Source organism: Perca fluviatilis, chromosome 10 (assembly GCF_010015445.1).
Source record: "Perca fluviatilis chromosome 10, GENO_Pfluv_1.0, whole genome shotgun sequence".
Lineage (NCBI taxonomy): Eukaryota > Metazoa > Chordata > Actinopteri > Perciformes > Percidae > Perca > Perca fluviatilis.
Genome location: NC_053121.1, coordinates 9,306,412 through 9,319,749, shown reverse-complemented (window position 1 = coordinate 9,319,749; position 13,338 = coordinate 9,306,412). Strand labels below are relative to the sequence as shown.

The following is a 13,338-nucleotide window of genomic DNA, read 5'->3' as shown; positions in this document are numbered from 1 at the left end:
TCACTCTAGCCGGGCTGTGGTTCTCTGTCATGTCCTGCTGCTGATGCTCAGGGTGCTGATCTGTTCATCTGAAATAGCAAGGCTGGATGTTGTGCTAAACTCCTCATCGCTAGCATCACCACAGGCGCCGCCAGGCTCTTTTTTAGCGTCAAACTGACTTTTGAAAAAAGTGGAGATATTGTGGAATATTACTCTTAATTAAATCCTCTCTGCTATCCTTCTCCCTTTTAGCTTTCCGTTTTGTGGCTCCACTGCTCCGTTTTTTATCCATGTTTGTTTTGTCGATGTCCTCTACTTTCTTTCACTCTATCCTCCACCGTCTGTCTTGCCGCTATCAACAGTTTCCACGGTAATCTGACTCGTAGTAATCAGACACAGCTGACACAGCCTAAAAACTGATCATGATACTTTTTTGTGTGCAACTAAATTATTGTTAACACACATACACACAAACACACTAATTCATTAATTTTATTTTAATAAAATCTTAAATATAAAAAAAATAAATAAAAATGCATGAGGCCACACAGTTAGTGGGGTCTTGGAGGCCCCCTAGAGGTCGTAGGCCCCCGGGCACCGGCCCAATCGGCCCGGTGGTAAATCCGGCCTTGAGAGCAGGAGAGGGAGAGGAATTAGCCATTGCTAATGGCTAAGCTAAAGTAGCTAACAGCGTTTTAACAACTTTAAGATCAGCGAGGCAGTCGCTGTAAGGGAAGCGAAGTATAAGTGCTTGAATAGAACAATTGTAATTAAAATGCAATCCAGGCAAATAGCCGCTAATTTAAACAATAAAGCAGAGTTGAGTAAGTTTTTGCTGGAGCAGCAAACTAGCGTTTGGAACACCGGAAGTGACAATACGCTTACCGTACACGTCAGCACGTCAAGAGTATCACAGTCCTTTACATTTGGCCTAATATACATCTTGGGAAAAGGGTCACTGTGTTCAAGTGTTAACTGTCCATTAAACCATCTACTTACAAGAGCTCTGTCCTCTAATGACAAAGCCTTGTTAAACCTGTCCAGTTTTAGTCCAACCACTCATGTGGCTCTGACTCCCAACTTTTCTGCCACCTTTACCACATTGTTCATCTGAGCAGCCAGCTCTAACAAGTCCTGGACAGTTGTTATAGCCTTATCCTTTAATAATCCAGTCATGGTTGGCACTTCCTCCCACGCCAGCTAGACAAGCCCCCTTCAGAATTGGCTCCATCAACAGCCAGTACAAGTAGGAAGCAGGCCCCAAAACACCAGCCTCCATTATTGTCCATGTTTTCAAGACACTCAAATAGTATGTTGACAATACATTTAAATTAAAACATGAACAGTTCAGTGAAAACAGTGTTTTTCCAAACCCCAATTCACCAACCCGACCAAAAATAAACTCAGCTACTTGCCTCCACAGGAGATTTTGTGGACCATAAAGAAAACTTTGTTGAAACTGAATCCTGAAAGCTGATTTTCTACTTGCTAAATGTACCAAGCCCTGTCCTCCATCTTCTTTTAATAAAAACAAAAAACTCTGTGGTATCCAGTGAAGTTTATACCAGAATAAGCCCATAATAAAGCTTTGCAACAGAATAGCAGGAGGCTCCAGCACTGCTAAGCGGTGCCACAAAGTGGAAGCCACCAGATTATTAATAATTATGGCTCTGTCTCTGTAAGACATTTGGGGCAAGAGCTAGCGCCACCTTCCCAGGCTGCCCTCCATCTCCTCCACCACTCCCTCCCAGTTCTTCATCTTTGCAGAGTTATCACCCAAATGTACTCCCTGATGCCAACTCTTCCCCAATTGATATAATCCAGTAACTTGGGTTCTATGCCGTGCCAATTTCCAAGAAGCAAAGCATTACTTTTAGCCCAGTTAACTCAACTTTACTTTAGCCCAGCATTCCACACTCAACACCGCTGTCTTAGAACAAGTCACTTTTAATTACAATCTGAGCCTGTCTGTGGCAAAGAAAATCACTTTTAAATCAAAGGTGCACAATTGCCCCATTAGGCTACATTGCAGCTTGGTTTGTGCCGACCTGTCACTGCATTCTTGCTAAGTACTGGACCAATTTTAAAGATATTTTGGTCACATCAGTCTATTAGACACAAATACATGGGGAAATGGTGTCCAGGTTGAAAAAAACTAAACAAAATTACCCTTTAAGCAAGATCGCTTCAGTCGGCAGCAGCGGAACAAGCTACAATGTAAGTTATTGGATAGTTGCGCACCTTTAATTTACGTCCACTAAATGGGCATATTTTACCACTGACATTAGGGCTGCACGATTTCGAGAAAAAGTCATATTGTGATTTAAAATACTGCGATTGCGATATAATGCTGTCATGAGTATTTCCTCGATTATCAAGGAAAATGCACAAAATACAAAAATTTTGAAACATACAAAGTTAAACGAGCATAAGAAGAAATGCATAAACAAAAAATGACAGACAATGACATAGACATTTTTGCTTTGCTCATCAGTACAAATTAAATAAATAGAACAATAAATAAGAAAATACAAGTTCTTATTAAAATAATACATTTTGTATGCCCTTATAAACAATGACATTTAAGATGGGTGTAATATAATAACTAGTGATTAAGTTACAAAATATACTTTGTACAACCACCCAAAATGACTATCGCCGAACCCACCAGACTCCATTTAAATAAAAATAGTAATTTTATCATCGTAAAATATACTTCAGTCAACAGAAACTATCAAAAGGCCTCTTGGTTCGTTTTTCCACTGTTCCAAAAATCACCACTCTGGTTTAGTTGAAAAATTGGAAATATGCTGGATATATACTGTATACCCGCTAAAAAGGAGTCTGGTTGGTTTGGCGATAGCGATCTCGGAGTTGTGTATGTTTAAACAAAAATGATTTTACTCTTTAACGGAAAGGTCTATCTCTGTATGAATCCTTTACATAATGTTGTTAGACACTTAGTAGTAATCTGAGCCTCTCAGTTGGAAAAACAGCACTTTTTGTGGACGAAATGGAAGATGCACATTTGCTCTATAGGATTGCATTGTAGCCCAGCTTTCCTGCTCAATACTAGACCAATTTCAGAGAGGTTTGTTCACATTAGTCAACATTAGGTCTAGCCCAATACATGGGAAAATAGGGTCCAGGTTGAAAAAAAACAAAATAACCCTTTAATACCCTCCCACATCTATATTTCAAGTTTTTCACTACCTGTTCTATATTCTATCAAATAACGGTCAAGACAGAACTGTGAGAAATGCATTCTATGGTAACCAGTTTATGGTCATGCCAAATTAAGGATCCCTATTTGAACCACACAGACCATTTAACCTGTACATGAAAAGTCTGTGCCTAAAGCCTACGTTCTGCCCCAAAGTCATCTGTAATTCCTTGTTTGAAAGGGATATACCACAAAATGGATCATGTGTGTTGGAGTAAACTACTTTTTGTCATTAAAAGTACCAAGAAGAAGAAGAGGTTAGGGCTTTCACTTACACTGTCAGAAGGGGTTTCATGCACTTAACAGATTTGTTTTGTATTAGCTGTCTGACCCTGTCATGTTCTTGTGTGTACCTGCAGGTCATTGCCCAGGACCGTGAAGCTTTGCTCAGTCATTCCAACTGGGGGAAGATGGTGCAGAAAGTGTCTCAGTTTGGGATCAGAACTGGAACCTTCAACTGCTCTAATGACTACAGGTGGGAAGCAGGGCACAGTGACACACGGAAAATAATAATCATTTGGCAGAAGCATTTGGACCAATTGTCCTAGTAGGGACATTTGATTTTTTTTTCTTGTTCTGTTCTCTACTTCTGTATGTTTTTTGTTTGTTTTTTGTCAAAAAGAACACCGCCCATTCATTGTATGTTCAGCCGAACTCACTTCTTTTAACAGGTCCTTGCGATCCTGTTGTACTATTACATTTTTATTTTAATCATCTGATATTAAAAACAAACTGTACCTTTGGATTTGTAATTGTTGTATTGACCTAAATGTAACCCTAATAATAGGTCATTTTTAGATCACTTTATGAGAACCAAATCTTGTTTTAATAAAGAAAATATTTTATATATAATAAATCACATTGGAAACGGCAAGGAAGTCTGTTGTTTTACACAGATTATTTTGTTTGTATGCTAGCTGGTGTTTCAGAAAATACTGCAACAAACAATAGGTTTAGCATAAATGTCTAAGTGCATGCTCGTAGTTCACGCGCCATGTACGGAGTTGCGAGTATAAACAAAGCTTAAAGCTCCAGAATAATGTCTGTCTTTAATACTGGCATGATGGTTCTCTGTTCTGTCCACCAGGTCTTGCATCAAGCGTGGCTGGCAGCGCTCCACTCTCATCATGTCTGTTCCTCAGACTTCAGCATCAAAGGGCAAAGTCATGCTAAAAGAATACAATGGCCGTCGCATTGAAACTGATCACATCTTCCGCTGGATGACCTCGCATGTGGCTCATCGAATCAAAACCCTGCATCATTCTGAGCAATTGGTGGAGGAGTGGCGCGCTGATCCAGCCCACCCAGTTAAGATGTTTCTGTTCGCCCGTCTGTCCCAGCCTCCCGCCTTCTTCTCCTCGCTGTCAGTCAAGTTTACCGGCAGGATTGAGTTCATCTTCGTAGATGTACGTCACTGGGACAACTACAGCAGCCTATCGGAGATTGATGTGTCACAGAGCCCTGCCTACATTCTCAAGATGCCTGAGGGCATCTACCGCTATGGCAACAGGTGATGATTGAACAAGGAAATTGTAATGGGTTATTGTTTATACAAAATAATTCAAATGTCTTTTAATTGTCTTGTTCCTTCTTTTCACTCTTGTCTCCAACTGTCCTTTACTCCTCCTCCCCTTTCACTCTTTCTCTCCTCCTGTCCACTCTTCTTCTCCTCTCCTCCTCTTCTACACCTCCTTTTCCCCTCTTCTCCTTGTCATTTCTCCATCTCTGCTCCACTCCTCCTCTCTCCTCTCTTTTCACTTTAGTACCGGGGAGTTCCTATCCCTGGCTGCCATGGATACTTTCCTGCGTTCGGTCCAGCCGGAGGTCAATGATATGTTTGTCCTCAGTCTGGTCCTGATTAACTTGCTGGCCTGGATGGATCTCTTCATTACACAGGTCACTTCTTGTTTTTCCATTAACCGCATTGGTGAAATTGAACAAAATGTATTTACTCAAGTACTGTTCTCACGTACCATTTTGAGGTACTTTTACCTGGTTATTTCCATTGAATTCAACTTTATACTTCTACTCCACTTAATTTTAAAGGGTAACTTCCAGGTGGACTCTGATTTATAAAGGAAACATTGCCTGCAGGTGTGTTTTGTAAATAAGATCCCAAAAGAACATAACTAAGAGCGGGCGCAGGTGGCCGCAAGGAACACGCTGGAGCCTTTACTTTGCAGATTGTGTATAGTGTATGTATAATGTATAATGTATAGCTCCTCCCTGACCAGCTATAAAATGTAGTTGCTGCTTGCAAACTGCATTAACATTAATAATCCAACAACATAGTGTATATATAGTAATAAACAATAAAAATAATGAGTGATATGCAGAATGAGCAATTTTACTTTTGATACTTGAAGTCCAATTTGGTGATAATGTCTTTGTACTTTAACTTACTGTAAGTAACATTTTTAAATGCAGGACTTTTTAGATCTGAATACTTATTTCACAATGTAATAGATACCTTATACACAGTACTGGAGAGAGAGAATGGAGAGATACAGTTCTGTATTTATTGTCCAGTTTACTTTTAACATATATTCATTTTCATGTACAGGGAGCAACAGTGAAACGATTTGTAGTTCTGATCCGAACACTTGGAACCTACAACTCTATACTGCTGGTGTCCTGGCTTCCTGTTCTGGTATGAAATCTTCCATACCAAGGTTTTCACTACTAAGTTCATAGACATATTCTTCTTGCGTTGAACAAAGTTATTTTTTAACAAATGTTATTATTATTATTATTGTTATTTGTCAAATACAACTGCAGTACAATGTAGTGTAATTAAATCGCTGAATTTAACCCATCCAAGCATTAGGAGACATATGGACACATACAGTGCTAAGCAGGCCAGCTGACAGTCTTGCCTGGGCCCGGGACGAGATCTTAGATGGGCCCCCCCCCTCGCGGCCAGATCTCTCCTTTTCTCTTGCTCTTCCTCTCCTCACATCTCTCACTGAAATTAAGTGTGTAATCAGTCTCTGATCCATCCTGCTCAGACTCTCCGACAGGGCAGCGGGCCCCTCCCGCATCACTCTCTCTCTATCTCTCTCTCTTCTCTCTCACGGGTAGCCTGACTATGTCCCTCCGTTGCGGGGCAGCGGGCCCCTCCCGCATCACTCTCTCTGTCACCTGACTGCATCTGGATCTCTCTCTGTCTCATCCTTACTGATGGAGCTACCAAACTCAACTGTTTCTGTCAAAGTTAAGGTGTTGTGTCAGGCTTTTATACAAGCTAATGGACGTTAACATTAGAGCTGGCCTGTTAAGTTACGTTACAAGGCTCGTATACGTTGGCTGCGCTGTTTCTTACCTTGCTCTACGTTGACAGTTCCAGCTTCACCGTCACCACCTTTTTTTTAATATTTGTTTAGAAAATCTCTAAGGCCTCTATTTTCTTCTTCTCTTTTCTTTCCTTTTCCGAGCTCCGGACATTTTGAGCGTACTGAACTTCAAATCAAGTGACAATATCAAATTTTGATCAGTGGCCAAACCATTTTTATGTTGGGGGTGGGGGGGTTCTTGACCACCATTTCCAGGACAATTAGGAAGAAAACAAATAAAACGCTTTTATGTAATTCAAATATTATGCTACATATTTTTTTCCACAAATAGGCCTATTTAAAAAAAAGAATTTTAATTCTTCCATAATTTAATGAGGGCCCAGTTCTGGGCCCCCCCCCCCTACTGTGGGACCCGTTTGTCCCCCCCCTATCGGCGGGCGTGGTGCTAAGCATAAGTGAATACACCCATGCTAAAGTTGACTAAAAAGAGGAATAATGTTATCCAGTTGATCCAGTTATTTCATGGATCCAGGATACTATGCATCCTGATAAAGTTCCCTTGGCCTTTGGAATTAAAATAGCACCACATCATCACATACCCTTCACCATACCTAGAGATTGGCATGGGGTACTTTCCATAAGATCATCTCTCTATGCAAATCAAACCAGCTATTAGGCTAACTGAAATAAAACCATGCCAATCTCTAGGTATGGTGAAGATGATTGTGGGGCTATTTTAATTATAAAGGCCAAGGGAACCCATTCCAGAAAGATGGTTTAAAATAAAAACCAGAACCTATATGTGTATATAACTCGGTTAAAGGGTTCCTGCAGAGCACCAGCACACAGTAAAGCAAAACACATTATTGCCAAGGGTTTCACATTATACTGCTGATATACTGCAGGGTGGTAATGACCCAAACATTGCAGCTAGGAGGGATGAACAACTTTGTCAACTTTACTGTTTAAGTGCAAGAGAGTGCTTACATGATATCTATATTATATATAATATATAAGAGTTTTTTTTATATATATATATATATAATATATATATATATATATATATCTCTATTGAGTACTAATCACTAATTGATCACTTCTTCTAGGCTCTCCTTCAGATGCCCTATCTGGACACTCTGTATAGTTACAGTCTGAAGCTGCTTCGTTATGCTGACACCACCACATTGGCCAGCCTGGTGAGAGCTGACTGGACTTTCTACTCATCCCACCCAGCTCTCTTCCTGTCCACCTACCTGGCCCATGGCCTGCTGGTCGACTACTTTGAGAAGAAACGCCGCTGTGGAATCAGGAGCCAAGAGGACAGCACCACCAACCTGGAGTGGCTGGCCAGTCTGTGGGACTGGTACACTTCGTATTTGCTCCACCCAATCGCATCGCTGCAAGACCCATCTGACCACTCAGACTGGGAGGATGACCCCAACTTCTTATTTCAGCGTTTGGCTTTCCCTGATCTCTGGCTTCGCCCGTTAGTAAACATGGACTATATTAATGCCCTGCCAACCTGGAGGTTCAGAGCTGTTGGTCAGGACAGGGGGGAGGTGTCTGGTGGAAGGTTGGATGAAGACACAGATAGTTCACATTCAGACACAGAGAGCAGGGAGCAGATGGATTCCCTTCCTGCAGATCCCAGCAGACCTCCACACAGCAGCAAAAGACACAAGAGATCAATGTGCAATCAGGACAGCAACTCACAGCTCTCTGTGTACAACAACATAGACCCCAGCAGTAGCTGTCAGTGTGTGTGTGCTGTTGCTGCATCATCCTTTTGCTGTCGTCATGGGAACATAATCCCACCATCAGCAGACAGGGCACTGATGGACGGCTGCCTCACACTTGAAGGTGTCTCCAACCATCAACAATCTGATTGGTCGGTGTGGCCCTGTGACATGCTGCAGTGTTCAGAGTGTGTGGTATGTCTGGAGAACTTTGGAAGTGAGGAGCTGCTGATGGGTCTGCCATGTGGCCACGCCTTCCACCAGCAGTGCATTGTGGTGTGGTTGGCAGCAGGCAGACACTGCTGTCCAGTGTGTCGCTGGCCCAGCTACAAGAAGAAACAGCACAGAGCTGCACAGAGCAGCTCTACTGAAAACCCACTGCAGGACTGATGACTATGTCTAACTGAGCCCTTCTTCGCGTGTCCTCTCTACTCTCACTGTTCATCGGCACATAGCTCACTTGGCATTGAGACTGTGATATAATCACAGCTTTCTTGGGGTGAAGTTGAGGCTGGGGTGGAATTAAGGAGAAAACATTATCAGTATGAGTGAGCAGGGCTGCTGTTGTCATGACCCATCAGTTAGCTTGCTTTAATTACTGTTGAAGGCAATATGCTGGCCATTGTGGCAGAGATGAAACTATGAAAAGACTAGTCACCATGATGTTTGTATAGAGAGGATATTGATTCACGCAGTAACAATTGGTTAAGTCACAGCAAACTTCGTAGTGCAATAAAAACATATTTCTGGTTTTGCCCTTTTCACTTACCAGTCTGTTCAGCCTAGAAATCATTTAGAGTGAGATTTCTTCCACTTAGTGTTGTGATTTCCGGCTGGAAAAAAAGCTACTTATCAAGCGAACTGCATTAAAACAAAATTATATAATAAAAAAAAGCATGTACACTGTCTGCCCCACTTTATGTGTTTATATTGTAATTATAAGTTTGTTAAGAATTGGAGGGAACTAGATGGGCTTCTCTATTTAACGCTCTCATTGGTCAACACAGGAAAGATATTTGCAGATATTTGTCAGTGCAACAATACAATTCAATGAATGAATCGGGTGTGAAATATCACACTTCAGTCTTCCGGTTTTGAAGGTATTGACATGACCCCACCAACGTCTCAGAATCTTAATTTTTACATGACTTAAGTATTTATTTTGATTTTTCCAGAGATAATGTGCCTAGAAAAGTTTCCTGCCCTACCATTATCAATAGTTTCTACCTTAATTCTGCCTCACAGTGTGTCCCTCTAGTCTAGGGCATTTAAAAATGCAGTACTTGAGCTGTGATTTATCACTCAGAACCCAAAAACATACAGTTGTTGTAAACCTTGTTTTTAGATGAGGACCTGAATAAAGTTAGTTGGTCATAGTGTAGATCAAGTACCCAATTACTGAGCCATGTGGGGTATTCAGCAACATGTCTGGATCACCGACATTGTATTTTGACAACTTGCATAAGTTTTACACAATAACTTATAATAACTATATTAAAGACCAATAAGCCTCTGATTGGATGTGCTCTAAACCACACATGGTTACAGACTTCAGTTCGGGTACTCACATTGATGTGATGCAAATGGTATAATGGTGCAGCACTTAAAAAACATGCATAACACCCCTTACGTTAGAGGCTGCTCAGATACACACTAATCTGCTGCCATCAACTTTCTGCTGTGGTTTTATTAAAAAAATGTATTAAAAAAGATGGGGCTCCTACATTTCCTAAGAAAATGCACAGTAGCAATACTAGTGACAGTCAGCCCTTATTTTAACCCAGTACAGTGGCACTGGCATTATTTGCCTTCATTGCATTAGTCTTTGCCCTAACACAACTGTGGATCCATTATGTTTGAGGATTTAAAGAAATTCTGGTTACACTTTAAGGTATCTACATAAGAGTGATGTGACACTGTCGAACGTGTCATAACAAGTCATAAATGTTTATGACATAACGCTTCTGTCAATGTCATTCGGTTTTTGTCGTGACAAGTTAGGGTTAGAGTTAGGTTAGGGTCATGTCACTCTTATGTAGATACCTTCAAGTAAAGTGTTACTGAAATTTCATTAGAAAGGCTTCAGGCCCACATAAATGTTTTGGACACAACACATGTATTTTAAAAGTTACACTATAATATAATACATTTTAGAGATAAGTGACTTCCACCACTAGCTTGAGGCCACTGTGTTCATAGCCAGGGCCAGAAGTTATGTACAGCAGCTGTCAAGCTACATCACTTAACTAAAAGCATAACACAGTTAGAGCTGCACTAATAAATACTTTATATTACCAGTGGGTCAAATTACTCAGATCAATGTGAAAGACATTTTGTAGTGACAAACCACAGAGAATTATAACTGCAGTTCCCCTTAGCTTCACTGAGCATTTTAGCCTCTTTTAGCTTGTCCTTTTAATTAAAAACTCTGCTCTCATCAACCTTATTTTAAGCAGCAGGCAGCAGTTTCAGTGAAGAAGCTCTGATAAACTCACTGTACACTACCTGCCCAGAAGCAAACCGCAGACAGACAAACAGCAGAGCTTGCAAACAATGCTGCAGTTTTTTAAATATTGAATATTAACTATTTGAATTGGCTAAAAGATTCCACAGTCCAACTCTACAGCAAATGAATCGGCCCAAATGGGTTTATATGTTTTTCTTTTAAATGTGTGATGTTATCTCTGTGAGGTAACAATACATGGACACAGTCCTTGTCATGGTGGCTGTTATTGCCTGACCCTTGCCTTTACCACGAATGGAAATGTGTCAGTGAGAAAACCTAATATTAATTTAACATGGTATGAAGGTGCAAGAGGGTCCCAAGTTTTTCTTGACATTAACCCCTTTCATTACCCTTTTAAACATCAGTTTCAGTGTAGCTTAGAAACAAAAAGGTTACAGTGGAAGAACTTTGCTCAGTGTGCATGCTTTTCTTTTTTGACTTCATCAGTCTTCATGGTGGCTGCCAGGAGCTGAGCTGCAGCTGGGCTCCTGCTGCTGTATGCATTTACTGGAAGTCTGATGACCTGCTCATGGGTAGCTTGTTGTGCAGTAAATCAAAGAGCCTTAGTCAGTTGTCATTATGTGTTATTGTCCTGATCAGGCCCCAAACCTACAGGCTTTGACCTTGACTAAATTAATAGTTTTAACCCTAAATGTCTCAAGAAAAGAAACAAAGCTCTTATTGAATTAATGTAAGTAGCTTTCACTTCTATGTGCTGCCAACAAAAATTATTGTCGGTATATTTTCACATTTTGAATTGGAGGTTTTGTAGTAACTTAAACAGTTTGGGAAGAAACGCACTGTTAGACCTACAGCATCTGTATAGTATAAATGACTTGCTGATATTACAATATGACTAGGTAGTCCTGCTGCTGCCACCCTTTGGCAAATGCAGAAACCTCCAGCAAGCTAAGGGAGCATATCCTTTGTTTTGTATTGCCTAAGGTTTAGTTTACAGTTTACCTTTGAAATGCACACATGCTTTGCTAATTATCTTATTATGTCTAAAATCCTGCTTGTGAAGCTGTTAGCAGGCTGTTACTTTACCCTGCATTGTTTAAAAAAAAAAAAATCCTGATTTAAAATGTCCAAAAATAATTGTAATTTATTAACTTTTAATGGTGCTTAACCATAATATTCCAACTCATACCTGTCCTCTTTCTGTGTGTTAAGGGCAAGAAAAGAAAAAGTTATATGTAGAGCAGTAAGACTCATCCAAAATAAAAGTGTTTCAGAGCTTTATGTTGGGAGTTGTTTTTTTCATAATTCTGGGTGGTAAGGGTCTGTAAAGAGGAGAAGGTTGTGGCAGTTTCTTGTGGAACAAACATTTAGAGATTGGTTTTTCAATCGGTACCAGCCAGGGATAACCTGACAAAGGATGTATGCAATACCCAGTGTTAACACATACAACCTTAGAAAAAGATACAGTTTGTGGGAAATAGCCATAACATCACATACATCAATTTTAGTTTTAGCTCAAAAGGAAATGCATTTTCAGAAAAATTCAAACAAAGCATGGAGTGGTTCAAAACAATCATCAAACAAACAGCTTAGTATTCTCAGTTCAGTTCTCAGTTCGACAGTCAAACTGAAAATGTCCAGTAAGAGCTTGTTTAGAGATTGAACAGAAAATACAGTTTATCAATCCAGTTAAAAATAAAATAGTTCCAGGCACTGCGCCAGGCTTTTAATTTTGGATGGCCAAAGTAATTTGGGCTGGGCATTTCAATTACACAAAGTAATTCTATTTGTGTTCTTTGGCAGTTTCCAGATGGACAAGATTACAACAATTTTTTGTTTTTTTACTACAATTTAACTGCCTGTGGGCTTACTTTATGGAACTTGTTTGTAAGTGGTGAACAATAAATATGCATCAACATCACCTAATGTCATTAACAGGCTATATTCATTGATGTGTAATAATAATGGCTACCGGTATATTACAGTAACATTAGACATTGCAGCTCCTGAGTGGCTAAACAGGACTACCTCAGGGTAGTTGCTTATGGGTTAAGGGATTGAAATGCTTGTTGGTATACGTGCAGTTCAGTGTCCCAAATTCCCCATACAATGTCCTTAATTAATTATGAACCTGTGCTACCCTAACCCTTACCCTAACCCTAACCTGTCCCAAATAAGACCCTAATCATTTGGGACACTCACTTTTTGGAAAATAATTTGGGACAGTAAACTGTACATATACCATGCTTGTGAAATTATACTGCCATCACTGCTAGCGTGTAAATTAACGTTATTGAGCAACCAGCAATAAGCTAAATTTAGCTAACTTTAGCCAGTTGTTATCAAGCTATTATCTTTACCCAGGCCTAGCTACATCAGCATGAGGATGAAGATAAACACAACATGTTAACAACGGCCCTACTGTAATAAACTAAGAATTCTAGGTTGAATATATGGACGTTATCTGAGGTAGCTGAGAAAGCAACGTACTGATCAGCAAACAGCAAGAACAACAATGTGGGCACGGGGCTTGGTTGAAGTAAATGGCTGTTACCCAATCAAAATATTTAATGAGTTTCCACCGTAATAGATCATGTGGTTTCCCATTTCTACCAACAGCTGGCAGGATGAGTGTTTTTA

At 40.2% G+C, this 13,338-nt stretch overlaps 1 protein-coding gene across 3 annotated transcripts in view; it reads left to right on the top strand.

Moving 5' to 3' along the window:
* The window catches only part of rnf103 (ring finger protein 103), a 45,335-nt gene extending 33,356 nt beyond the window's left edge, over positions 1-11,979 (top strand). For all 3 annotated transcript variants that reach the window (XM_039814317.1, XM_039814316.1, XM_039814315.1), the window contains 5 exons: positions 3,562-3,677; positions 4,290-4,712; positions 4,966-5,098; positions 5,766-5,852; positions 7,602-11,979. In XM_039814317.1, coding sequence (XP_039670251.1) covers positions 3,562-3,677; positions 4,290-4,712; positions 4,966-5,098; positions 5,766-5,852; positions 7,602-8,621 — 1,779 coding nt within the window. In that variant the 3' untranslated portion in view covers positions 8,622-11,979. The remainder of the gene's footprint in view (positions 1-3,561; positions 3,678-4,289; positions 4,713-4,965; positions 5,099-5,765; positions 5,853-7,601) is intronic.
* The last annotated feature ends 1,359 nt before the right edge of the window (positions 11,980-13,338 follow it).